This window comes from Balaenoptera borealis, assembly GCF_965194805.1.
Source record: "Balaenoptera borealis genome assembly, chromosome: 19".
Classification (NCBI taxonomy): Eukaryota; Metazoa; Chordata; class Mammalia; order Artiodactyla; family Balaenopteridae; genus Balaenoptera; species Balaenoptera borealis.
The window spans coordinates 58,759,185-58,785,510 of NC_138878.1; the positions used below are offsets into that span (position 1 = coordinate 58,759,185).

General features: G+C 47.1%; 1 protein-coding gene across 6 annotated transcripts; it reads right to left on the bottom strand.

The window, feature by feature from the left end:
• Positions 1 to 42: 42 nt before the first annotated feature.
• CEACAM20 (CEA cell adhesion molecule 20) lies at positions 43 to 25,951 on the bottom strand. 6 transcript variants are annotated; one of them, XM_082368480.1, is made up of 12 exons: positions 22,652 to 25,951; positions 20,019 to 22,392; positions 16,791 to 16,868; positions 15,903 to 16,181; positions 14,819 to 15,112; positions 13,101 to 13,379; positions 9,563 to 9,841; positions 7,218 to 7,332; positions 6,924 to 7,009; positions 6,055 to 6,116; positions 5,645 to 5,680; positions 43 to 2,259 (listed from the first exon to the last, which is right to left on the bottom strand). In XM_082368480.1, exons 2-12 carry the CDS (start codon positions 20,068 to 20,070, stop codon positions 2,206 to 2,208), a joined length of 1,614 nt encoding a protein of 537 aa, XP_082224606.1. In that variant the 5' UTR covers positions 20,071 to 22,392; positions 22,652 to 25,951; the 3' UTR covers positions 43 to 2,205. The 6 variants fall into 6 exon arrangements, with proteins under 6 accessions (XP_082224606.1, XP_082224605.1, XP_082224602.1 ...); XM_082368479.1 differs by having other exon boundaries at positions 6,055 to 6,143; XM_082368476.1 differs by lacking the exon at positions 43 to 2,259 and having other exon boundaries at positions 5,615 to 6,143; positions 22,652 to 22,988; positions 23,874 to 25,951.
• Between the last annotated feature and the right edge of the window lie 375 nt (positions 25,952 to 26,326).

A 26,326-nucleotide genomic window follows, 5' to 3' on the forward strand; every position in this document is an offset into this window, starting at 1 on the left:
ATATCTTTTCTCTACACAAGCAATGCTAAGTTTGCAAACAAGACAGAGAAAGGTTCACATTTATTCATAACAGAAGCAAAAAAAAGTCTTACAAATAAATTTAGTAAGGTGTATAGAGACATTAGAAGAAACCTTCAGAACCCTACTGAGAGAGATAAAAGATGTACAAATGCCACATTACAATGGTTGTGTTGTAAAGGTGTCAGATTTTGCAGAATGATCTACAGATTCAGTACAAATAGGACAAAATCACGATGGGGTGCTTTGAGTGTTAGCTCATCTTCCTTCTTTCCTGTTCACTTGTTTGTGTGTGGGTGTTTACTTCAAGATATTCAGACATTAAAGCATTAGTAATATATAACTTAAAACTGACTTTGTCTTTTGTTTGGTCTTTTTTTTTTTCTTTCAAAATGAACAAATGGTAATGTTTACTTCCAGGAGCACCCAAATCCCTGACCTAACCTGAATATTATAGGGACTTTGGAACAGCCACTACTGTGGAACAGGAACTCCTTCTACAAAGATGCCCAACTAACACAGAGATTTCTCTCTCAGTTGTTTGGGGATTGGCTGAGACCCAAGTTTCATACCGAGGTTCTACTGGCAAGGAGTTGGGTGAGGACTCAACATCTACTGAAGAGCAAGGGGGTTGTAAATTCATTTGCTTTAAAGATAAAGATAAGGGAGAGGGAGAGTGTGACCTGTCCTTAGGATATTCGGGAGGAAAGCTGGGAAGAAGTTCTCGGCAGGAAAAAAAAAAGGACAGTCCTTTTCCTTTGCTTGATCCTCTACCTCAAACTATAAATGTTGGAGGCACCAGTGCTTAGTTTGTCAGCCCCTACTCTTCTCTGTGTTATCTAGTCTCTTTGGGATCTGTAGGGGGAAGGGTTAACTCAGCAGGCCTGAGTTGCTCAAACCCTGCACATTCCCCCAAAAAGGCCTGTTTCAAAGGACTAGTTCTTGGTCAGCTTCTGGGAACTGAGCTTTTATAATGTTCTATCTGGTAGAAGCGTATTTGCATGCCCGTACCAGTTTGTCCAGATAGTTATACAATGTGATCTATAGTGAACACACCTGCTTTCCTGCTGGGGGTCGGAAGCTTCAGTGACTGACCTCCTGTAAAAACCGTGGACATTTAAATTCAGGGTGAGCCTTCCTGGTTGGCAACACTTCACATGTGTTGTCACATATCGTGGGAATCCCCATGTGACTCCACAGAGAAAGGACCCTTGGAAGCTTATGCATGGTTTCCTCCAGACTCCACTTCATTTGCCTTTTCCCTTTGCTGATTTTACCCTCTGTCCTTTTGCTGTAATAAGCCATAACAACGAGTATGACAACTTCTAGGTCCTCTGAATCCTTTTAGCAAATCATCGAGCCTGAGGGTGGTCCTGGGGACCCCTGACACAAGATCTCATCTAGCCCCATAACTTCAAATCCCAGTGACAAGCCCTGCTCTATCTAGACTTTTATGAACGTTTACCTGCTTGATTCTCCAACTGATCCTTGACGTGTCAAATCAAATTCTTGATTTCCCCTCTCTATCCCAAATTTGCTCCTCCCCCATTGTTGCTTCAGAAAGTGGTCTGCCAGCCATCCAGTTGCTCTGGCCAGAAACCTGGGGGTCATCCTTGACTCCTCTTTACCTTCAGCAAATCTCATTCTCACATCTCCATCCTTGAGCCCCTCGGGATTCTAAGTATCTCATGTCTATGCCTCCCCAGGTGCCTCATTCCCATGCTTCATTCTATGTTTTCTCTCGTCATCTCTTAATAGCTCCTTGTTCCTTATCCTCTACCACGATTTGAAAAGACACTGCTCGTCTGACCCGTGCATACATCCCATGCTCTACTCTGGCTGACTCAGACTCACACTTCTCCCTTGGTTGCTGTGTCCATCAATAGTCTTTGCCCATGTTTGGGATGCAGCGAATACTATGGCATCCCCTGCTTCTGGGTATCAGAACTTGGCCCTCTAATTCTAGGCCGCTTTTGCCTTGTTTCTATTGCTTTTAAAGAAACATGAGCCAAAAGCTTAAGATTTGGTGGGAGCTAGGGTCCAGAGCCTGAAAAACACATTGAAATAGAATGTCACAAGGTTTACAAAGAGAATGGCTGGAATATAATATGTACGCAATAAATGTCGTTGAATGTATGATTAAGCATGGCTTCTCTAGGATTTCTGGAGAAAAGATCTCTGCTTCTGTTAGATGAAGGGGTTGATTTGGCAGTACATGTTGTGTTCTGGATTCACAAGCACCTATTACACAAAGAGAAAAGGTAAGTTCCATTTCTAGGTGGGCTTTCCTGGGCTACTTGCTGTAGGAACCCAAACTTTCTGGCATTCTCCTTCCCCATCCTTGAAAATTCTGAAGGTCTTCCTCCTTTCTCATTGTATTTCAGTCACGCTGGCACCTCTCCATTCCTGGAATGGCCCATGCTTCCCCACTGTGGAGGACAGACTCTAAGGTGACCCCCATTATACTCACCTTCTGGTATTCATGCCCTTATGTAATCTTCCCCTTGAAGGCAAGACCTGTGACTTGCATCTAACCATTGGAATACGGCAAAGGTGACAGGATGTACATGCTTACATGTATGTGATTCTGTTCTATAAGAGCATGACATCTGTCGTGGCTTTGAAGAAGCAAGATGCAATGTTGTGAGCTGCCTATGGAGAGGGCCACATGGCAAAGTGCAGCCTCCAGCTGACAGCCAGTAAGAAACTGAGGCCCTCTTTATGACAGCCTGCAAGGAACTGAATGCTTCCAATAACCATATGAGCTTGGACGTGGATCCTTCCCCAGTCAAGCCTCAGATGAGACCTGAGACTTGGCCAACACCTTTATTGCAGCCTTGCAGAAGACCCATCTAAGCAGTGCCTAGACTCCTGACCCAGGAAACTGTGAGATAATAAATGCCTGTTATTTTAAGCCACTAAGTCTGTGGTAATCTGTTATACAGCAACAGATAACAAAGACATTCTCTTCAGGGCCTTTTCACTTGATGCCCTTCAACTCAGAATGTTCTACTCCAGACGCTTTGCATTGTTTGCTCCTTCTCATCCCTTCAGAATGTAGCAGACACTGAGGGGGCTGACCTGACACTCTTCCCCATATCTTCTCCCTTGCCTGCTTCTATTGAAGAGACTGGGAAGGATAACATCTCATTTTCTCAGCCTTCCTTGCAAGAAGAAATACCATGTGACAGCATTCTGACCCAAGGAGATACAAGAGGAAGTGCACTGGGTGAGATTTCCAGGAAGAGCTTTTGTTCTACTGATAAAAGGAAACAAATGCGACTCCTTTCCCCAGACCCTGATGAAGAGAGGGACCTAGAAGGCTACGTTTGTACCAGTTCACAGCTAATTGGAGAGCTGACAAATGTCAGCACGATCCATACAATGGCTGGAGTAAGTTGCTTCTCCTCTGAAGAATCTGAACCTAGAAACCTTTAAATAGTAGTAGAGGATGTTGTCATACGTAATCTGAAATTATAGAGGAGTAGTGACCAGGAAGCTTGCATAGGAATTAAATCTGGACCAAAGAGAATGGAACAAATTCATTGATCAGCAAAAATGAGCAAACATAAGAGAGAGAAACTTCCTGATTCCAGTCCCCATGAGGCCCCCAAGTAATTTCTGACATTGAGTTATCTGAGATTCCCCACTGTTCTCTCAATTAATCCACACTTTAATTAATCCGAACTACTTTCAAGGGGTTTGTCTTTCTTATTTAAAAAAAAAACCCTAAGATATATAGACATTCACATCTTTTGAGAATGGTTCATCTGACAGGTAATAGAGCAGAATGGAATGTAATACAACAGAGTGAGATGGATTAAAGAGGAATGAACAAGAAATAGAAGGGTGGGTGGGGGGTGGATTGCGAGTTTGGGATTAGCAGATGCAAACTATTATATATATGTATAACTGAATCACTTTGCTGTACACCAGAAACTAACACAATGTTGTAAATCAACTATACTTCAGTAAGATAATTTTTTCTAAAAAGTAGAAATAGAAGGGAAGAGAGTGCAATGAAAGGAAATAGAAAACAATGAAACAGAATTGAATGGAAAGGGAAGGGATGAGGAAGGGGAAATGAAGAGAAAAGAAAGAAGGAAATGGAAAGACAATGAAGTGAATGGAAAAGAAATATACAGAATGAGAAGAAATGGAAGGTGGTGGGATGAAACAAAAGCCAATCAAATGGAAATGCATATAAGTAGGGTACTGACTAGAAAGGAGTGGAATAGTAGGAAATAGAATGAATGGAGTGGATTAAATATGTGGCTGGAAAGAACAGGAATGAAATGGGATGGGAAGGAAAAGAATGGAAATGAAATAAAGTGATGGTATGGAAATGGAAAGTGATAGGAATAAAATAGACAGTAATGGAATGTGGAAGAAATGAATGGGGTGGGAATAAAAGGAAAAAATAGAAATGAATAAAATGTAATAGGGAGGAGTGGGAAAGAATGGAAAGGAATGAAAGAAGCAAGAGATGAACAGAACACAGTGAGATAAAGCAGAGTGGAGTGGGATGGAATGCAAAGGAATGGCATTGAGTGGGGTGGGTGGGAAGTGATGACAAGGAATGGAATGGGAAGAAATAAGAGGAATAAAAGAAATGAAAAGGAAGTAAGAGGAATTTTATGGAAAGACATGGAGTGGGGAGGAGTGGAGTGGAATGGAATGGAAAAATAAAACTAACTGGAATGGAGAGGAAATAGCTGGAATTAAGTGAGAAGGAAATGAAGTTAAATGGATAGAAAGGAAATGCATGGAGTGAAAATAAATATGATGGAAATGTGGGATGGAGTAAAATGGAGTGGATTGGAAGGGAATGGAATGAAATGAACCAGAAAGTGATAGGATGGAAATGGGTGGAATGGGATTGAAAAGATTTTTGGAAGGAAATCTCTTGATAGTTTATCCTACAGATTCTTTAGCAAGGAGGAAAACGCAGATTAGTGGCAGCTCTCCATCTGTCCAAAGACTCAGTGTGGCATAAAAGTACCTCATATTTTGACTCTGTGTTTTCTTTTGGTAGAGTTGGGACCAAGGGATGCAACGCAAGTTTGGGCGATGGCTTCCCGGGGCCACGAGAATAGTCCCCATGGATTGTGGAAGGTGATTCCTTCTTGAAGTGAACAAAGAGATCAGTTAGGGACCACAGGCACAGTTTGCCTTAGAATCACAGCAACTGGAAAGTGCCAACTTTCACCCTTCAGAGATGCAGAGACAAAGAGATTTGACCCGGTTCTTACAAAGGATCAGAAGGAGAAATAGGTTTAGGACCCAGGGCCCTACCCCGGGCCCAGAACTCTTCCTTCTCACCTGGCTACCTCTGCAATCTCTACTCCAAAACTTCCTTTGCACCCCATCACTTGTTAGGCCAGTGCCACTTCATTTGCAATCCAATTCCAAGCACTGGAAACGGAAGCAGCACAGTATAGGAGCCAGAGTCCTAGAATCTGACCCAGCTCCCTGTGAGGCTCTGAGCCGCTTTCGCCTCATTCCTGGCCCTGCAACGCTCAATGAAGGATCTAGACAAGATGACTTCTCAGGCTTGTCAAATATAACATTCTCAGATTGTATTAGCTTGCAGCTTCTTTAATAAAATCAAGCTGGGCCAACCTACCTCATAGAACTGCTCTGGAGGGTCTAGTGTCCGCATCTGGGGGAAAAGAAAGTAGTGAAGAGGTCGTGGGGCTTGGGATAAAGGCCACCCCTGGAAGTTCTTGGAAATAGCTTAGGCCTCAGAGGCAGTTACATCCCTTCTGATTCCCAGAGTGGGTCCAGGTTAGGCATTGTCATGTTGAAGAGAAAGAAGACAAGGAGAAGAGATGAAAAAGCCATGGAAGGTCTTGAGATCCCCAGAGAAAGCAGAGGAGGAGATGCAGAGAGACCCAAGCTGCCACTGGGCATCCTCAAGGGCATATGCCTGAACCCCACCCAACCCCAAGAGGTAGGACTGTAACAGCCCTCCTGGGCTGGGAAAGGGCCCGACAGTTGGGGGAACAGAGAGGGCCCCTCTGGAGCATTACCCACCTTTATGACTTGGATCTGTCCTTGAGTGTCGGGTACATTGGCATACATAGGCATGCACCAGTCTAGAGAAAGTGAATGCCAGCCCAGGGCTGGAGTTAGGAAGAGATAGGAGGGAAGGGGCAATTTGCCCAGGTCACTTCTATCCCCAGGAAGGATGTGGCAGAAACCTTCCTTCCTTTCTCCCCAGGACCCCCCATCACATCTCCAGTGATCTTAACCCGGGAATGTCCTGGAAATCAAGTTCTGGGTTAGTTAAGGCTGTCTGATGACACAGATGAGAACAGAAGTCTAAGACTTAGCCCCAGTTATACCAGGGTCCTCTTTAGCCTGGGTTTATCGTATGTCCTCCCTGGCCTTGGTTTTCTTCTCTGTAAAACTGAGCTGAATTGGAGAGTCTCCAGGGGACGTCCACTTCATGAGCCCATCATACCAGAATCGTAGGCCAGACATGACAAAGATGTTTCATTTTGCCTTTGGTCAATTCCCATCCATTAGCAGAGGGTGACAGAGGCATTGTGTTGACATGGACTTTGAGACTGGTTTTGAGTTTAGCAGGGAGGAGTATTGTGATTGATTCTCTCTGTTTATAGCACTCAATTAACAAAGTGTTCTGAGAGTGGGGAAGAAAAGAATGGCAGCACGTTGCCCTATTTGTGTTATGGCTGTTGGAACGGGCAGAGCTCCTCAGAGCTCTTACCTCCAATCTCATCCATTTTCCAGATGGGGACCCGGAGACTCTGAGAGTACAGGGCTTGCCCATGATATCAGAGTGACTTGGGGGTAAGCTGGGGGCAGAGGCCTGGGCTCTGTGCACCAGCCTCTTCTTCAGACCTCACTGCTGACCTGGGCATCAGCTATGGGTCACTTACTGCGACCGGGCTCTGCAAGGTGACCCTCTTCAGAGGTGGGTGTCGTGGCCTCATAGGTGGGTTCCTCTGTCGTTCTCCTTGAGGGCCTGAAAACCCAAGACCCTCGTTCTTCTGTGCCTCCAGACCTTGCCCATCTGCACAGGCTCCGCCTATATCCCATGTACATTTTGGGCAATGTGCCAAACCCTCTCAATTCCCCACGTGCCATGGATACCACTCAGCACCAAGGTCAGCAACACTCCTGCCAGTCAGGTCCCCTGTGGGCCACACCCCCTTTCCCGTTCCCAGGTTTACCCTTTGGCATTTCTGATGTAGAGGAAACAGCCCAGCCCTGTGGCCAGAGCAGTGACGGCCAGGATCCCGATGATAATGCCAGCGATGGCCCCTCCAGAGAGAGATGACCCGGGACCTGGGCAAGGAGAGAGAATCAGGACCTCGGCCTGACACACCCTCATCCCTGTCCCCAGCCCCATTCCCAAGTTTGTGGCTTTATCTCCACTTGATAATTTGATGAGCACTTGTCTTCCAGCCATTGGGAAGCTGAAGTTTGTGGTAGTAATAGAATCATTTCTGGAGTCAAACAGCCTAAGTTCACATCTCAGCTGTGTGACCTTGGCCATGCCATGCTACTTAACCACTCTGTAGGTCCATTGGCTCTTCTGTAAAGAGAGATAATATGAAGCCTACTCTATACGGTTGCTGAAAAGATTAAACATATACGTATTCATGTTCAGCATATGCAATGTTCAGTATGTTCAATGTAGGTAAAGTATTTAGACCTACAGTGATCAGTCAATGTTGCTGTGACGATGTTACTAATTAGGATGATGGATCAAACATGGCCTTCAGAGACAGAAAAGGGCTTTGGCAACCAGAAACCTGGCTTTCCCCCGAGTGAGCCACCTTTGACTCTCTGGGGCCCTGTGGACACAGCCAAAAGTAACTACTCTTCCTGAGTCTCATTTCCTCATCTGCAAAGTGGGGGAAATGGTACCCACTGCATAAGGATGTTGCAAAGATGAAATGAGATCACGAGTGTTCATGCCTGGCACCCAGTGATTGATTAATAAATGGCAGTTGTTATCATGAGCATTGGCCTACTGTTTACCCATCCCACTTTCGCCCAGAACCTTTCTCAAAGCGGTGAAGTCCAGCCACAGGAATGAAGAAGGCAGCCACACGAGGGTCAGGGGTATGAGGAAAAGATTCTGCTTTGGAGGGGCAAGAGGGGGCTTCCTAGATGCCTGAGGAGTTCTTGGTTTTATTCTCTGAGTATCCATTTCTTTAAATGTTAAACAAGCATAGTAATCTGTAACCCTACAGTCTTTTGAGAAGATTAAATGAGATCACATGTAAAAGGACCAGCACAGTGCCCGACACTTAGGAGGTGCTTTATAAGAGGCAAAGATGATGACGATGATGATGATGATGACAGAAGCTGCCATCTACCAAGCTCTAAGCTCCAAGAGCCCTTCATACATGATCCAGTTCAAACCCTACAACATCCCTGTGAGCATCAAACAAACTCACTGCTTCCTCCTTTGAGCCTTTGTTTCTCATCCATCAAATGGTCTTAACAAGACCAGAGCGCTGTTCTGAAGACTGAATGAGGTAATTTGGAAAGCTGTTATGGGGTCCTCTACTTTGCAGACAACTAAGAACACTGCTCTTGTGGGAATTCCCAGGCGGTCCAGTGGTTAGGACTCCTCGCTTCCACTGCAGGGGGCCCCGGGTTCGATCCCTGGTCGGGGAACTAAGATCCTGCGGCCAAACAACAACAATAACACTGCTCTTGAGATGGCCAGCCGGTTTTTTAAACCCTAGTGATGGGGCTTTAGTCTCTAAGTCTCAATCTCTCCTGAACGGTGGAAATACCAACAGGCCTGCCTCATAGCTGACTGGCAAAGAGTACCCAAGAAATGTTTGCTGATAATATATATGGAAAGGCTTGCTTCAGGGTGTGACACAGGCTCGATAAAGAATAGTTTTATTAAAAAAAAAAAAAAGAATAGTTTTATTTAGCAAACACAATATGCCAGGCACTGCCATAAGAACTTTACAAATGTTAAGTAATCTTCAACAACGCTTTGATGTAAACACAACTATTATGTTTGTTTTACAGACAAGGAATCAGAGGCCCAGAGAGGTTAAGTAGCATGCCCAAGGTCACACAGCATTGGAGCCAGGATGTGAACAGCGACTGGCAAACAGCGACACTATGTTGCCCTCTCAAGAACTCAAGGCAGAAATACAGGGGCTCTCTGCCAGTCACACCCAGGTTGTTATTAATATAATTCCTGACCCCACCTATCAGCTCACTCCTTCTCTCATTGGTGATCTCCCTGACTCACTGTGCTTCTAAACAATTCTGAAAGGTAGGCATCATAAGCCCCATTTACAGATAGGAAAACTGAGGCTCAGAGCAGCCTGGAGAGTTTACCAGGGCACACAGGTAGGAAGTAGAGGTTCTAGAGCCTGAGTGTTAGCAGTTGGGATTCAACAGCTCCGGATTAGGAACCTGCCCTTGCAGGACAGTCATTGCCACACCCCAGCCCATGGTAAGGGAAGATCAGATTGCTGAGGCCAGCATCAGGAAAAGTCACCTGGACCCAAGGAGAAGGTGTACCTGAAAGACTCACCTATCACTCTGACCAGGACTGAGGCAGAGCGGGCCAGTTGGGTGAGAGAGTTAAAAGCTGTGCAGCTGTAAATCCCTTGGTGTTCCGAAGTCAGGGCCTCGATGACCAGCTGTTCCCCTGTACAGACACTCGTGGAGGGTTCAAGGGTCCAGTGAAACTCAGCATCCGGCTGGGATTCAGCCCAACACTGCAGGGTCAGGCTGGAGTTGAGCTCTGCCCTGATGGTGTTGACCACCTCGGACGTCGAACCCCTGGTGATGTCCACTCGATCAGGGCCATCTGTGTGCGCATCCAAATGTTATGTACCCATCCTCCACTGGCGAGATGTCCTATTTCATCCCATTCAATTCCACATTGGAAGTCCTGCCTTTTTTTTTTTTTTTCCTTCTCAATTCTAACTAAGGGAATTCCAGGCTGTAGCCTGGAAAACAAGGGCTCTTCAACTGCTGTTGAAAGGAATCCCAGCAAGAGAAGAGAAAATGCTCCCCTTTCCTCCTTAGCTGCCGAGCAAACAGATTGTAGTCCACAACGTGGAGGGGGGGAAAATTCAAAACAAAACAAAATTAAAATAAAAAACAAAAACCTCTGCCATTGCAAAAGTGAATTCTAACAAAGGAGCCTTATAAGACATCCAGGCTTCAGAAATTGTTGCTGTGTCCTGTGAATGTAGCCTCTAACTTCCAAAATGTTTACAGTTCTGATGGAATCTCTTAATAACGAACAGCCCGGTGACAATATCTAAATTTACATCTCCATGTATTCACAAAGGTAGAGATGCTTGTGGATTTTCTTTGTTAAGCCAGAAGGGGACCAATGGTACTTGGCTCTCCTCCCACAGACATGAAGGAAACAAAGAAAATGGCTGTTGGATTTCTTATGCAAACCAAGAGTTTGAGTCTTGTCTCATTGAAATTAATGTGAACTACTGGAAAGAAGGATGCAAAGAGGTTCTAGTTGGGACATTCCAGGAGATGAGGGAAATCTTGCCCTTGTCCCTAAATATCCTTTGAATCTGTTCATTTCTCTCCATCCTAACCCCATGGCCATCAGGATCCCTCATTTGCCCCCATCCTGGTCTCCCCGTCCTGCTCTCAAATCCTGCCCACAGCAGCTAGAAGTGTCTTCCTAAGTACAAACTTGACACTATCCCTCCCCTGCTCAGAAACTTCCATGGCTCCCTAGGGTCCTTGGGACAAAGCCCAAGGCTGATGAACTCATTCACAGGGTCCCTGTAGACCCCTCCAGTCCCACCACTCACCTCTCCACACCTCCCACTTTCAATCCTGGAATAAGATCCTACTTGGATAGGGAGGGTGGGAGGGAGGGAGACGCAAGAGGGAGGAGATACAGGGATATATGTATATGTATAGCTGATCCACTTTGTTATAAAGCAGAAACTAACTCACCATTGTAAAGCAATTATACTCCAAGAAAGATGTTTTCAAAAAAAGATCCTACTTGGAGATTCCATTGCCTCAGAGTCATCGCATATTCTCTTCCTTCTCTGGAACACTATTCTCCTGAGTCTGCTCTACCTAGCTAACTTACGTGTCCTTCGGGTCTTGTGGTAGACACCGCCTCTCATGGTGAGCCTTCCCACATCCCCTAGACTGGGTGGGGGCTCCCTTTGGGTTCCCCAAATCTCTGGTCCCATGGCAGGACCTATCACACTGTATTTTCTTTGCCTGATTATTGATCTCCCAACCCTGAGTAGGCTGTGAGCTCTGAAAGTCACGGCTATCATCAAGTGCCTTACTTGTTGCTCAGCATACAGAGAGAACAAAATAGACATTTTTGGCTTCATGACCAGAGTTGGAAGGAAAGAGGAGAGAGCAAGAAAGGAAGGGAGGGGACTTCCCTGGTGGTCCCGTGGGAAAGAATCCACCTTGCAATGCCAGTTCCATCCCTGATCGGGGAACTAGGATCCCACATGCCGTGGGGCAGCTGGGCCCACGCGCCACAACTACCGAGCTCACGTGCCTCAACTAGAGAGCCCGCATGCTGCAACTTCAGAGCCCACGCGCCCTGGAGCCTGCGTGCAACGCACCACAACTAGAGAGAGAAAACCCGCACAACACAACTAGAGAGAGGCCCGCGAGCCGCAAGGAAAGATCCCACATGCTGCAACTAAGACCCAACACGGCCCCCCCCCAAAAAAAAGGAAGGAAGGAAAAGCAATGTATTTAAGCCATGTCTCTCTATCCCCCTGCTGTTTAGTGTGCACATGTAAAGTGGACCCCTACTTTCTCTCCCTGCAGAGACCTCTTCTCCCCCAGTCTTCCCGAGCTCAGGTCATGGCTTCTTCATCCTTTGAGTAGCTCAGGCAAAAAAAACCCTTGGAGTCATTCTTGACTCTTCCCTTCCTCTCTTGCTTCAGGTCAATGAGCAGCAAATCCTGTGAGTTTGATATTTAAAATATATTCATGGCTGACCACTTCTCATCACCCACAGTTGCCACTGGCTCAGCCCCATCATCTCTTGATGGATGACTGTGGCCACCACGAGAGGGTGCCTCACAGACCTCCAATGGTAAGAGTGTGATTGACCAAGAGCCCAGCTGCTGTACCCCCAGGCCTTTCCTGGGCTGCACCCTGCCAGTACCTGAGTGTGTTGGGGAAACTAAGGCAGACCCCTTCCTGGGAGACATGGGCTCCCCGAGAGTCCTGACGATGTTCCTTACACTACATGGCAGGCCACACGCTCCCATCCAACCCTCTCCCCCTTTCTTCCTCACTCGGAGTCACACTTAGATCTCAGTCTGATGGCCCTCCCAGCCTTTTGAGGTGCCCTCCCTCCTTTTTCTGCACAGGAGCATTCCCTTAATAAAATCCTGGCACGTATAATCTCATCTTGAGATCTGTCTCCATGGACCCAGACAAACACAACTCTTTCTACTCTTTCTATCACCTCGTCCGTCTCCCCTGCTTCCAGCCCCTAGACAAGGGCCAGAGAGACCCTGTGCAAACCCAAGTCTAATCCTCTCTCTCCTCTGCTCAGAGCCTTCTGTGGCTCCTAGTGTCCTCACCATGGCCCGCAGGACCCTGTGTGGTCTACCTCACTCTCCCAGCTTCTTCTGTTCCCATAGTTGACCTCTCTGGTCACCTGGGCCTCCTTGCATTCCTCTGACATGCCAAACACAGCCCCATCTCATGTGCTGTTCCCTTGCCTGGAACTCACTTCCCCTGGCTAGCTGCACGGCTCACTCCCGGCCTCCTCCTGCAGAAACACCCCCTCCTCTGGGAAGCCTCCCCTGACCACCCCAGCTAGGACTGCAACACCTCCCCAGTGTCCCAGCCTTGCCTGTCTTTCGTGCCGCCTCTAGTGCCATCTGACACACTAGGAATCTCCCTTGCTTAGCTGTTTATGGTCTGTCTCCCCCACTAGAACATAAGCTCCATGAGGGTTGTCTTGTCCGGTGCCCAGACATGCCTGGCACAGAGCAGGTATTCAATAATTATGGAATGAGTGGCTGGAAGGAAGAACTGAAGCAGGGGAGGGAGAAGGGAGGGGGAGAAGGTCCCGGCTCGGGGCGACTCACAGCTGATGTTCAGCTTGAGGGGGTCACTCCGCACCCGGCTGCTCCAGTTCCAGACCTCACACTCATAGGGCCCTGTGTCATTGCGCTGAAGGCCATGGATGGCCAGGGTCCTGTTGTCAGCTGACAGCACCAGGTGCTTGCTGGGCAGAAGGAGCTGGCCCCGCAGGAACCACTGGGCTGCAGCTCTCTCATGGGTGGTCTGGCAGGTCAGGGCCACCAGGCTGGCGTTCTCTATGAGAGTCTGGTTCGGGGGCATGACGCAAGGCTTGGTCAGCCTTTCTGGAAACACATAGAGAAACAGGATGGGGTCCAGGGTCCCTCTGTCAGTCTCCCACCCATATGGGGCCCGCAGAATTTTCCAGGGCTGTGTGTGTATGTTGTGGGTGGTGTGTGTGTGTATATGTGTTTTGCATATGACTATATTGTGTGGGTGGTACATCTAAGTCTTTTGTGTATGAGTGTGTGTTGTGTGACAATTATGTGAATGCGTTACGGGTTTTGTGTGTATGGAGAGTGTGTGGTATGTGGATGTGTTTTGTGTGTGAGTGTGTGCTTTGTGTCTATTTATATGTGTGTGTTGTGTGTATATGTTTTGTGACTGTGAGGTATGGTGGTGTATATATAGGTACTTTGTGTGCAAGTGAGTGTGTATTGTGTGTGTATATATTTTCTGTGCATGAGTATATGTTATGTGTCTGTGGTAGTGTATGTGGTATGTGTATATATTGTACTGTGTGCATATATGCTTTGTGTATCACTAAATTGTGTGTGTAGTACAGTTATGCATTGTGTGTGTGTTCTGTGTCATTGTGCATGTGTTGACAGTGTTGAACGTATGGTATGTGGGGTGTTTTCTGTGTTGTACATGAGGACGTTGAGTGTCTATGATGTGTGTGTGTGTCTATTGTGTGCATATTACATTTTGTGTGTATGTGTTTTACGGGAGAATATGTTGTGTGCCTGTGGTATTGTTTGCTCCATATGTGAGATATGTGCCTGTGTTTTGTGTGTGAGTATTGTGTATGTGCTGTGCATATGTGTGAGTGCGTGGTATGTACATGTTGTGGGTTTGTGTGTATGGTATGTGTATGTGTTGTGTGTCTGTGATGCGTTATGTACTGTGTGTTTCATGTATTGTGTATATCTGTTGGGTACGTGTTATATGTATCTTGTGTGAGTGTGTGTATTCTGTGCTTTTGTATGTTGTGTATGTGTTGTGTGTGAGTTGTATGTGTCTGTGGTGCACATGTGTGAGTGTGCTATGCATGTGTGATTGGTTTTTTTTTTGGCTGCACTGTGCAGCATGCGGGACCTTTGTTCCCTGACCAGGGATCGAACCTGTGACCCCTACAGTGGAAGCGTGGAGTATTGACCATGGGACTGCCAGAGAAGTCTCCTGCATGTGTGATTGTTATTTGTGTGTGTGTCCCTATGTGTGTATGGGGTGTGTGAGTGTTGTGTCAGTGTTTGTATGTATAGAGAATCGCCTCCCCCACTTGCAGAGAATCAAGTGACAGACGCCCCACAGAGAGCCTACAAGGCCTTGGAGAGGATGTGTCAAGCCAGGACCCAGGTCCTTGCCTGTGGCCAGAGCCACGATCTGCCACCAGCCACATGGGAAGTCCCACTCCACTGGGTCCTCCTCAAACTCTAGGATATTGGTGTAGCTCTGATTCTCAGAGAAACAAAGGAGAGGAATATAGGGGAAAGAGACTCACCAAGGACGTGGAATTTAAGAGTAGCCAGGTGGGACAGCTGGGTGGCACTGTTGGACACCAAGCAGCTGTACGTGCCCTCGTGTTCCCTGGACACGGCATAGATGGTAAATGTGCTTGCGGTGAGAAACGAGCTCGTGATGGGCTTGGAGTCATTGGGGAAAACCCATAAATAGGCAGCGGGTGGGTGAGACTGAGTTTCCACCGAGAAGGTCACGTTGCTGCCCTCTATCACTTCAACTGCCTCCCCATTGGGTACCCCGGGCTCCACCTTGATTCTGACAGGGTCAGGACCATCTGGGAGGAAGAGAACAATTGTAGCAGTAATAGCGTCAGTGACGGCTCTCTTAGGGGGACCTAGACAGTCAATAAACATTAATTTTTCTCTTCTCCCCACTCAAGCTCTGGAAACATTACAAAGGAGATGCAAGAGTCTGACAGTGATGACATGTCAGCTTCATCCCTGGATAAAGCGGGATTGGAAGAAATATCTAAAGCATGCCAGCAAATGCTCTTTCCTCACCACTACCTAGGCAATATTTTGGATCAAACTTCCGAAAGTTAAGGAGCTCAGTTTTAGGTATGTCAAGCTGGACATTCCCAGGAGAATCCAAGTAGAGACATCAAACAGTTATACGTCTGGAGTTAAAGCGTGGACAAGTCCGCATTCAGATGGTATTTAAAGCTATGAGACTGCGGACTCCCCTGGTGGCACAGTGGTTGGGAATCCGCCTGCCAATGAGGGAGACACGGATTCCAGCCCTGGTCCGGGAAGATCCCATATGCTGCGGAGCAGCTAAGCCCGTGTGCCACAACTACTGAGCCCGCGCGCTGCAACTGCTAAAGCCCGCACGCCTAGAGCCCATGCTCTGCAACAGGAGAAGCCACCGCAACGAGAAGCCCGCGCACCGCAACAAAGAGTAGCCCCCGCTCGCCGCAACTAGAGAAAGCCCGCGCGCAGCAATGAAGACCCAACACAGCCATAAATTATTTAAATAAAGAAATAAACAATAAAGCTGCGAGACTGAACGAGATCACCAAGGAAGTGGGTGCTGGGGAGGGGCTGGGAGAATGGAAAGGGACTCACAGTTCACAACCAGGAAGGTGGGGTCACTGCTTATGACCTGGAGGACACCCCAAACTTCACATTGGTAAGTCCCGGTGTCTTCCCGCTGGACAGGGAAGATGGTGAGGGTCTTGCCATCTGTGGACAGCTGCATGCGCTCATGCAACACCAGGGGTTGATTGTTGGAGACCCAGTAGATGGTAATGTTGACATCTTTGGTGCCACAGTAGAAGGTCACATTTTCCTTGTGCTCTATGGCTGTGCCCTGGCTGACTGAAATGGTGGGCTTGGCCAGCGATTCTACAGAGGGAGAAATAGAGAGAGGGAAACAAGAGGCAGAGACACAGATAAAGGAAGACCAAGCAAGATATAGTCACAGAGGGACCCAGAGAAACAGGGGTGGATTGGAATTCCATGCAGACACCCTGGAGCTCCATGAATGGGCTCAAATGCTGGATCTACTTCCCATTCTAGGTGTGATCTTGGGCCACTCACTTCCCCTCTCCCAGGCCCATTAAATGGGATGGTACAAATAAAATGGAGGGTATGGGATATGACAATGGGTCATGCAAAGAAGTCAAGCTTGTAACATGCATGACAGACAGGTCCCCTTACCCACTTCTTAGCCAACCTTCCCCACCCACAGCCCTGATAGCCACAGCCCACATCTTTACCACGTTCCCCCCCCCACCGCCAGCTTCGACACAAATGATCGGACCAGTTGTTGCCCAACCCTGAGTGAGCCAATCAGGTTTGTCATGTTGGGACTTTGGGCATGGAACCCTGATGGGCGCTTGAGGTGTGGAGACGGAGATCAGCATGACAGCCTTGTTTTCTGTGCCCTGAATCTACCATGAGTCTAGGGTGACCAAGGGGCCCCAAATATAGACGGAACAACATCCTTCTCACTTCGGGTGACTTTAAGCAGGTTGGCATCAGGGGTGAGCTGGGCTGCAGCTGGCAGGCTCCACACGGTCAAAAGTGAGGCTGGAGGGGAAAGAGGAGGCATTCAGGGAGGAAGAGGTGTGTTGGGGGTGCCCAGTTATGGTCTTCCTAAGTGGAGGGAGACCTGAGGTCACAGACGGGGCCCTCCACCCCTAGAGGCTTGACTTCTACCCATTACTTATTGGCTGTGTGACTTGAGGCATGTTTTTATCTTCTCTGAACCTCAATTTCCCCAGCTGTAAAACAGGAATAATATCATCTGCCTCCTAGGATTGTTGTGGGTGGTAATGAACACTGTCAAGCTTTTAACTGGGTCTCCTGAGGGTTACTGTGCTCTCTCCAACGATGCCCACTCCGTGGGAGATGCATGGTCAGCTTCCCCCTTCCACAGGGAGGTAAACGAATGCTCAGGTTGGTGAAGTCACTTTCCAAGACCAGATAGTAAGTGTCAAAAGCTAACTGGAACCTGGCCTGCCAGCCCTTAAAGACTGCGCTCTCAACACCATGCAATTCCTCTGGTCCAGGGATGGGCACAGAGCCAACCCCTGATACAGGGGAACTTCTTTTATTATCTTTGATGGGAGAAATTAACCTTTCGTACTTCCTCATACTTGCCCTCAGGCAGAGATTTCCCTTGCACAGGGGAAGAAAAGGGAACAAGGTAGTAGGAGTTTCCAGTTTTCCATTTGGCCATTTTGCACACGGTTTTGTGGCAACTTAAAGGCTGTGGGCATAGATGGGGAGCCTCAACCCCAGCAGCCATGCTCATGTGCAGCTGACCTTGACATTCCCCCCTTGCCCTAACCATCAGCCCAATTAACAGAGGCTGGCAGCTATGCCCTTCTCTACCCCTCAAATGACCCCAGTTTAGCCCAAGCACTGCCCCATCCCCTGCTCAGTCAGGTTAAGGGCATGGGCTCTTAGTATATTTGGGAGCAAATATGGACTCTGCTGCTTACTTTCTCTATTATCATGGGCAAAGGGCTTTCTCTTTGTGAGCCTCAGTTTCTTCAACTGCAAAATGGGGAGAATAGTAGAACTTAGTTTATCAGGTTATTGTGAGGTCTGATATCAGATAATGACAGTTCATAGTAAGTGTCAGTCACTATTATTAGTACTACTGTTTGTTTGTTTTTTGGCTGCACTGTACAGCATGCAGGATCTTAGTTTCCCAACCAGGGATCAAACCCAAGCCCCCTGCAGTGGAGGTGCAGAGCCTTAACCACTGGACCACCAGGGAAGTCCCATAGTATTATACTATTGTAATTATCACTATTATCATCATTATTATTTCCTGTGCTTGTATTTCTCTATCTTCAATGCTATTAGAGGTAAAGCCCATAGGCTCAGAACCTGACTCCCTGGGTTTTGAATCCCACCTTTGCTGTTTATTTGGGCAAGTGATGTCCTCTGTCTGAGTCTCAGTTTCCCCATTTGTAAAACAAGGGTAATAATAGTTCCCGCCTCATAACTGTCATAGGATAAATGAAAGAATGTGAGTGAAAGCATCAACAGTGGGCCTCATCATATCCATCTGAAAGAGGAAACTTCTCTCTCTGCAAATCCTCCACCTGGACCCTTTCCCCCTGCCCCCTCCCCAGAGGGCCCTGTCTTCTGTCTCTCCAGGAGGAGGCAGATTTCAAAGAAAAACCCACAGATGATGGGGCTGATAAATGTCAGACCCCCGTCCCCAGGAGGACCGCAAAGCCCCTGCAGCCTGCCGGGCTCAGCCAGGAAGCTCCGACCGGAGGGGAGAGCTGGTCTCAGGGCCACACAGCAAAGCCGGGCTGAGCCCTCACCTCTGCACACCACACACTGCAAAATCACGTCTTTGTCTCCAAGACGCTTTTATAAAAGTTGAAGGATAGTTGATTTACAGTGTTGTGCTACTGTCTGGTGTACAGCAAAGTGATTCATACACACACACACATGCATATACATATTTATGTATAATATATATACACACGCATATACATATATGTATAATATATACACACGCATATACATATATATGTATTATATATATACACACGCATACACATATATATGTATAATATATATACACACACATACACATATATATGTATAATATATATACACACGCATACACATATATATGTATAATATACATACACACGCATACACATATATATGTATAATATATATACACACGCATACACATATATATGTATAACATATATACACACGCATACACATATATATGTATAATATATATATACACATGCATACACATATATATGTATTATATATATACACGTGCATATACATATATATGTATAATATATATACACACACATATACATGTATAATATATATATACACACGCATATACATATATATGTATAATATATATATACACACGCATATACATATATATGTATAATATATATATACACACACATATACATACATATGTATTATACATTCTTTTTCAGATTCTTTTCCATTATAGGTTATTACAAGATATTGAATATAGTTCCCTGTGCTGTACAGTAAGACCTTGTTGTTTTTCTCTTTTATACATAGTAGTGCGCATCTGTTAATCCCAAGCTCCTAATTTATCCCTCTCCCCCTGCTTTCCCCTTTGGTAACCATAAATTTGTTTTCTACATCTGTGAATCTGTTTCTGTTTTTTAATCAAAATATTCTAGTTTCTCCCTTTTGCCTTAGATGCCCTTTAAGCATAAATTTCACATCCATCCCCCGTCCTGATGCGTGCCCTGGCCTCTCAGGGCTGGCACATCTTCTCTCTGCCTGTCTCACTCCTGTCTCTCTGTTATGCTCCGTTTCTGGGTCTGTGTCTCTGTCTCTCCCCACCTTGACTCTTCCTGAATCTATTTCTCTCTGTGTGTCTTTGAAGAGTTTTCTTGCTCTTTTTCCTTTGTCTCCCTCTCTCCTCTCTGCCTCTCTCTGTTTTTCCCTCTGGTGCAGTTTCTAGTGTTATTTTCACTCTATTTCTGTCTTTCTCTCTGATTCTCTCTGGTTCTGTGGTTCTGATTCCATCTCTCTGTACATACGTCATTGTCTCTGCCTCTGTCTCCCTTTGTCAATGTCTTTTGTATTTGTGTTTATTTCTGTCTCTGTCTATTTCTGTGTCTCTCTCTGTGTCTCTTTCGTGCAAATGTACACACACACCCGCCGCGTCCCACCTGAAGGGAGCAGCGCACTCACCCGAGAGCAGGAGTTCTGCCCAGCGGTGGCCCCGTAGGTCAGCGGACCCCATGGGCTCACTTCACGGCACCAAGCTGTCTCCCCGGCTTGTGCACGCAGACGCCGTCCTCACTCCAGCTGCGGTCCCTCCAGCTCCCCTCTCTTCCCCTCTGCCCTGCTGCAAACTCAAACTCAAAGGCACTTGGATGACAGTGGCTCCCTGGACAGACTTGGGCTCCGCCTCCGCCCTCCACCCAAGGGCTCACTTTCCTCCTCCCAGCACGGAGAGAACAGAAGCCCCGGGAAGCCTGGGGTTTCCCCCAAGGTGGGGGAGGAGAAAGAAAGCCCCGCCCTCTGGCCCTGGATCCCCTTGAGAATGATGCCCCTTGCCACCCCCAGCCCCCCTCCTCGCTGTTTTTGCCAGGATGAGGGAGCAGCCAGGAGGAGGTGGTGCCAGGGTGGGACAATTCAAGAATGTTAAAGGGACCAGGAACTAAGATTATCATTGTCAACAGCTCTAACAATAAAATCAATAATGGTGGTTCCTGGCTGTCAAGAGCTTAACAAAACAGTGCCAAGCTCACTATGAGCAGCCTGGAAATATTAAATGAGCTGAAGTGATGCTTGGGAAATGGAATCCTGGTCATAAACAAAGGCTCTGGAGTCAGAAGGGCAGGATGGCACAGAGCAAGCTGGGCGGGGAGAGCCCCAAGGGGTGCCTGACTCAGCCTGTGGGGAGGGGGCAGGGAAGGCTTCCTGGAGGAGGAGGCATCTGAGCTGAGACCTGGAGGACATAAAAAAGGCTCAGTATATGACAGTTAATTCTTCTTTTTTAGAAAAAAAAAAATCCCTTTGGGCAAGACAAGCTGTTGGGAGCATTAAAAAAACCAAGATTGAACGTAATCAACCAGGTCAGGGAACTACCTTTAATCCATGTTTTCTTTACCTTCATTCATTCATTCATTCATTCATATAACAGATATTCCCCGAACTCTTCCTCTGGGCTGATTCCTGTGTCTAGTAGTGTTGGGACACAGCAGTGACCAAGAAATCCCCAGCCCTGCCCTCACAAACTCAAGGTCCAGCAGGGGAGACAGACCTGTCCCTAGTCAGCGATGACTCGGAGTGGGCAGGGCTGGGGTGGGGGAAACCAGAGTGGGTGCCTGCCCCAGCCTGAGGATCAGAGATGGCTTTCCGGAGGAGGGGGCATCAGAGCTGAGACCTGGAGGATGCAGGGATGAGCCAGGGGGTAACTCTGGTAGGCAGAGGGAGCGGCATATGAGAAGGTGCTGAGTTGAAGGCACAGAAGGAAATTCAAGTGGCTCCAGAAGAAAGGAAGTGAGAGGGTAGGTGGTTCAAGATAAGGCTGAGAAAACTCTACAGTGATTACACAGGGCATGAGGGGTAGCTTGGCATGGAGGAAAAGAGATCTCGGCTTGCCCAGCTGCCTTGAATTGCTGCCCCTGTTTGGATCTCGTTCATGTCACAGGCAGTCACCAAGTATCTGCTCCAACGAAGCACGAGGCTGAGCAAACCAGCTCTGGAGCCAAACTTCAGGGTTTGGAATCCTGGCTCCTCCACTTGCAAACCGTGTAGCCTTGGGTACCTCAGTTCCCCTCTCTGGTGGCCACTTTCCTCAGCTATAAGATGGAGATGGTAATGGTTTTGCCTCTTCGAAAGCTGTGGCCTGAGTTCTCCACACCCCAGCTGTGGTTTGTTTAGAAAGTTATGTCACCCCGTGTGTGTCAGTGTTCTCATCTGCAGAATGGACATAAACAACAATCTCCCCTCACAAGAAACTTGTGAGGATCAAAGGAGTTAACGCTGGGAAAGTACCGGGAACAGCGCCTGGCACAGAGTAAGCGCTCAGTACGTGCGAATCCCCTCTAGGTGTTCTGACTGTTGCGTGGTGTAATACTCACAGCGGCCCCTGTGAGGAAGGTATACACTCAGCCATTCAGCACACACTTCCTGAGCACCAACGGCACCTGCTCTAGGCTCTGGGGAGAACGCAGGGGACAAAACAGACAGAAAATACTGCTCTAGTGGGTAAAGAGACAATAAACAATAAACTTAACAAGTACGTAAATTATGTGGGATATTAGAAGGTGATACATGCTGTGGAAAAGTGAAAAGTAGAGTAGGGTAAGCGATAATATTATTCCATCTCATTTAAGAACACTGAAGCTTACAGAGTTGTGATGACTTGCCTGATTCAGGCCAGGGATTCTGGTCTACCTGCCTCTTAACCTCCGTGAGCACCGCCTTCCAAGGTCCCAATGTGGCTTCTGGAGACCTCCAGTCTCATCTCCTCTGTACACCCAGATCCATCAACGCCTGTGACCACATTACCCCAGCACACTCCCAAACTCCATGGCTCCTGGGCTGAGGGCACCTGGTGTAGACAAGTCAGCATTCAAGGTCTCCACCATCCATCCTGTTCTTCCCGAAAAATCTGAGTCTTCTAATCACCCACCCACTCCTCAGCCAGGCTTCTCTCCTGACTACCTCTGCTCTGTCCCACCCGCCCTGGGGCCCCCTCTCCTCCTCCCCTCCGCCCCCCCCCCAAGAGGACACAGCTGCCATTGGAGTGGGCTTCTCAAATCTGCCCCTTCATAAGGAACAAGGTTTTCTCTCCCTAAATCCCCACCTACCCACACCCCTCCCCATGGCAGGTTCTGTCTTTTCCTGCCCCTACAAGAAAGAAGGACTTTCTGTCTCCTTCCTGTAGCCCAACTTTCACTTTCTTTCTAACAGGTGAAAATAAACCCAGGTCTTTCCCGCCTCCACACCCTCACCTAGCAGTCTCAGCCGGGCAGGCTGGCTCACAGCTGTGTCTTCCCATGCGTGACTTCTGCTGACCTTCCAACCCATATTGCCGCCCTAGGGCTGCCCCCCACCATTCACTCAGCAAAGATTTATTTATCTCTACTAGTGCCAGACACTATTTTAGGTGCTTACTGGGAGCTCAGCTCGGTGCTCTGTGATGACCTAGATGGGTGGGATGGCAGGAGAGGTTAGGAGAGAGGTCCAAGAGGGAGGTGATATATGTATACATATAGCTGATCACTTCCTTCTATAGCAGAAACTAACAACATTGTAAAGCAACTATACCCCAATAAAAAAAATCATAAAAATAGATACAAATACTGTATCAACTTCCCTGTGTCAGTATCACAATGTTTTAAAACCGAGCTTTCACTAGGAAAAAAAACAAGCCAATATTGGTTAAATTGAATAGAATGTGGGAACCTGACAATTCTGATTAGCCACTCCGTGAAAACAGGTTAACACACGGTATTAGAAAGGGGAGGGATATTTACCGGTACAGCGTTCTGCAATCTCTCAGTTTTGATTACAAAAGCAGGCCTTACAATACTGATTTCATATAATATGCATCATTTGCCCAATTTTAAGTTTGTCCTAATTAGATGATAACATGCACTGCTTTTAGCAATGAAATATAGACCTCAGCTTTTAAAGAAATTACATTTTATGCAAGGATGGGGGAGGGATGGAGGGAGACAAACAATAAGCAAGATACATAATAAATAACTGAATTAGCTATGATGTTAGAAAGTGATGGGGATCAGGGCAAGGGAGTCAGAGTGCTGGGGTGCGCATGGATGCAGGACTAAATCGGGTGGTCTGAGTCTCGATACAGTATCCAGAACAACTTGAAGGAGGTGAAAGGGTGAAACACACAGACATCTAGAGGTTCCTGGGAATTAATTAACTTCTGAAAAAATGGAGGCAGGGTCCCAAGGAGCCATCCCCTGCTTCCTGCATTTAAATAACCATATGAGTTTCTTACTGCTGAGGTAACAAATGATTACAAACTTCGTGGCTGGAAACAACACAAATTCATGATCTCACAGTTTTGAAGGTCAGAAGTCCAGGTTGGCACAGCTGGTTTCTCAGCTGAAATCAAGCCGTCGCCGGCTGGTCTCTTTTGCAGAGGCTGTGGGAAGAATCTGCTCCCAAACTCACTCAGTTTGTTGGCAGAATCCAATTCCTTGGAGTTGCGAGACCAAGGTCCCCATTTCGCCAGCTGTGGGCCACTCTTAGCCCCTGAGGCTTTTCCCCTGTCCTTGCACATGAAGCCTGCGTCTCAGAGCCAGCAACACGCAACAAATCTCTCCCACGCTTGGAATCTCTCCACTTCCCTTTCTGCCGCACCTCTCCACTGTTTCCAGCTAGAGAAAATTCTCTGCTTTGAAGGGCTCATGTCATTCAACTGGGCCCACCTGGGTAATCCAGGCTACTGTTCTCCCTATCTTGAAGTCTGTAACCTCAATTACATCAGCAAAGTCCCTTTTGCTATGTAACAGGTTCATAACATATTCACAGACTGGGGCATGGGCATCTCTTCTGCCTACCACAATGATGTGGTGTGAGGGCAGGATATCTACAGTTGAGGCAGCCATATTGAGACCATGAGGTAGCAAGCTGGGGAGGATATTCAACAAACTGAGGATGGAGGGATGAATGGAAGGATTTCACTGAGGCCTGGGACACCTTGCAAAGTAACAGTTATGGGTTTTGCCACTGTGAGCCAGGTTATATTTTGTTTGCAGTGGAATGCATCCTAACTGGTACCCTGTCCAGTCACCATTGGAAATGTTTATTGGAATTGCTTACCTTGTGATGAAAACCCTGATCATTTAGAAGCCTAGAGTTTATGGGGCTTGTGCCCTTTGTCCTAGAGGATAATAAAACTTGTAAAACTTACTGTGAGAAGTCTACTCAAAATGATTACTCTGTTTAAAAAGAGATTCCTGTCTAGCTCTCATCTATTCTATATGAAGAAACTGAGGCCCAGAGGGGAGAGTGAAGTTTTTCTCCAGGGTCATATAGCTGAGTCTTCTTGGAGCACCTGGGAAATTCAGTTTTGTACCACTGACTTTTTGTGCCCACTGTGTAGGAAAAGCAGGAGCAGTATAAATGAGAAAAGGAAGGATGCAGTATAAAAGGACCCAGGGGATATACAAGAATTCATCCAAGGTGACAAAAGCCCAGAAATGGTGGAGCAGCAACTTGAACCCAGGTCTCTCTGCATGTGCGGCAGCTTGGCATATGAGGTCAAGTGCAGATCCTGGGTGACCCTGGGCAAGTCTCTGATTCTGTGAGCTTCCATTTCAACTGGAAAGAATAATATGCACAGCTTCTTCCTAAAGCTGTTGGAAGGCTTTCATGAGTAAATCCAGAACTATGACTGGTGCAGTTAGCTCTTTGTAATTTAGCAATATTTATGATTAACAATGATGTAATATAATATTATAATAGCTAGAAGTTAGTGGGCACTATATAAGTGTTAGTTATAATTTGACATTTACTTTAACAATGTTATTAAAAATAATAGATTTCGTGACCATTTACCAAATGCAAAAACTGGCTAAGCCCCAGTGTTGCTAGTGAACTGTCAAGACAATCCTATGGATACATTTATCCCCATTTCACAGATGAGGAAACTGAGGCAGGAGGAGTTGGGTCACTTTTCCAAGATCACCACTGCTAGAAGGCGATGTCAGAGGATTTGAGCTCACTTCTGCTAACTGGGGAGCCCAAGATCTAATCACTACACTAAACTTGGGACAAGTGAGAAGTGTCCCACCCCCAGCCCCAGTCCTGGTCTCCAGGTCCTGGGGCACACTCCTCCCCTGCAGACCAGCCCCAGTCGATACCCCAGCTCCCTGCCCACACAGCTCCCAGAACTGCAGCCCCCTCTGAACTCCCCAGACACTCAGTCCCAGCTCTGTGACCACTGAAGAGCCCAGAGCTGATACCTGGGACCTCAAGACCCCGATGAAGTAGCCGGCCGTCCCTGTGAGTGCCACGCCGATCAGGACACCCAATGTGATCCCCGCGATGCCCCCACCAGGAATGGCGGTCCTGAGCAAGGCTGGCTGCATGTCTTTCTCTGGAGCCTCTGCAGGAGAGAGAAACAGAGAGAGAGAGAGAAAGACAGACAGACAGACACACATAGAGAGAGAGACAGAGAGAAAGAGAGAGAGGGAGAGAGATTGAGAGAGAGCAGGTACAAGGGTGAGTTTCAGGTCCTCTGAGCTGGTCATGCCCTTTGTGTGCCCTTTTTCCCCCCCCTCCGCCCCCATTTTACAGACTGGAAAACTGAGGCCCAGAGAAGGACCAGATAACAGTTATAATAGTCATGGCTAACAGTGATAATGACCAGTAAACTATATGATCTCATTTATTGCTCAACATAACTCTGTAAGATAGGCTTTGTTAATATCCCCATTTTTCAGAGGGAGAAACTGAGGCACATAGAGGTTAAACTACCTAAGCAAGATCGCACATGTGGTAGAGTT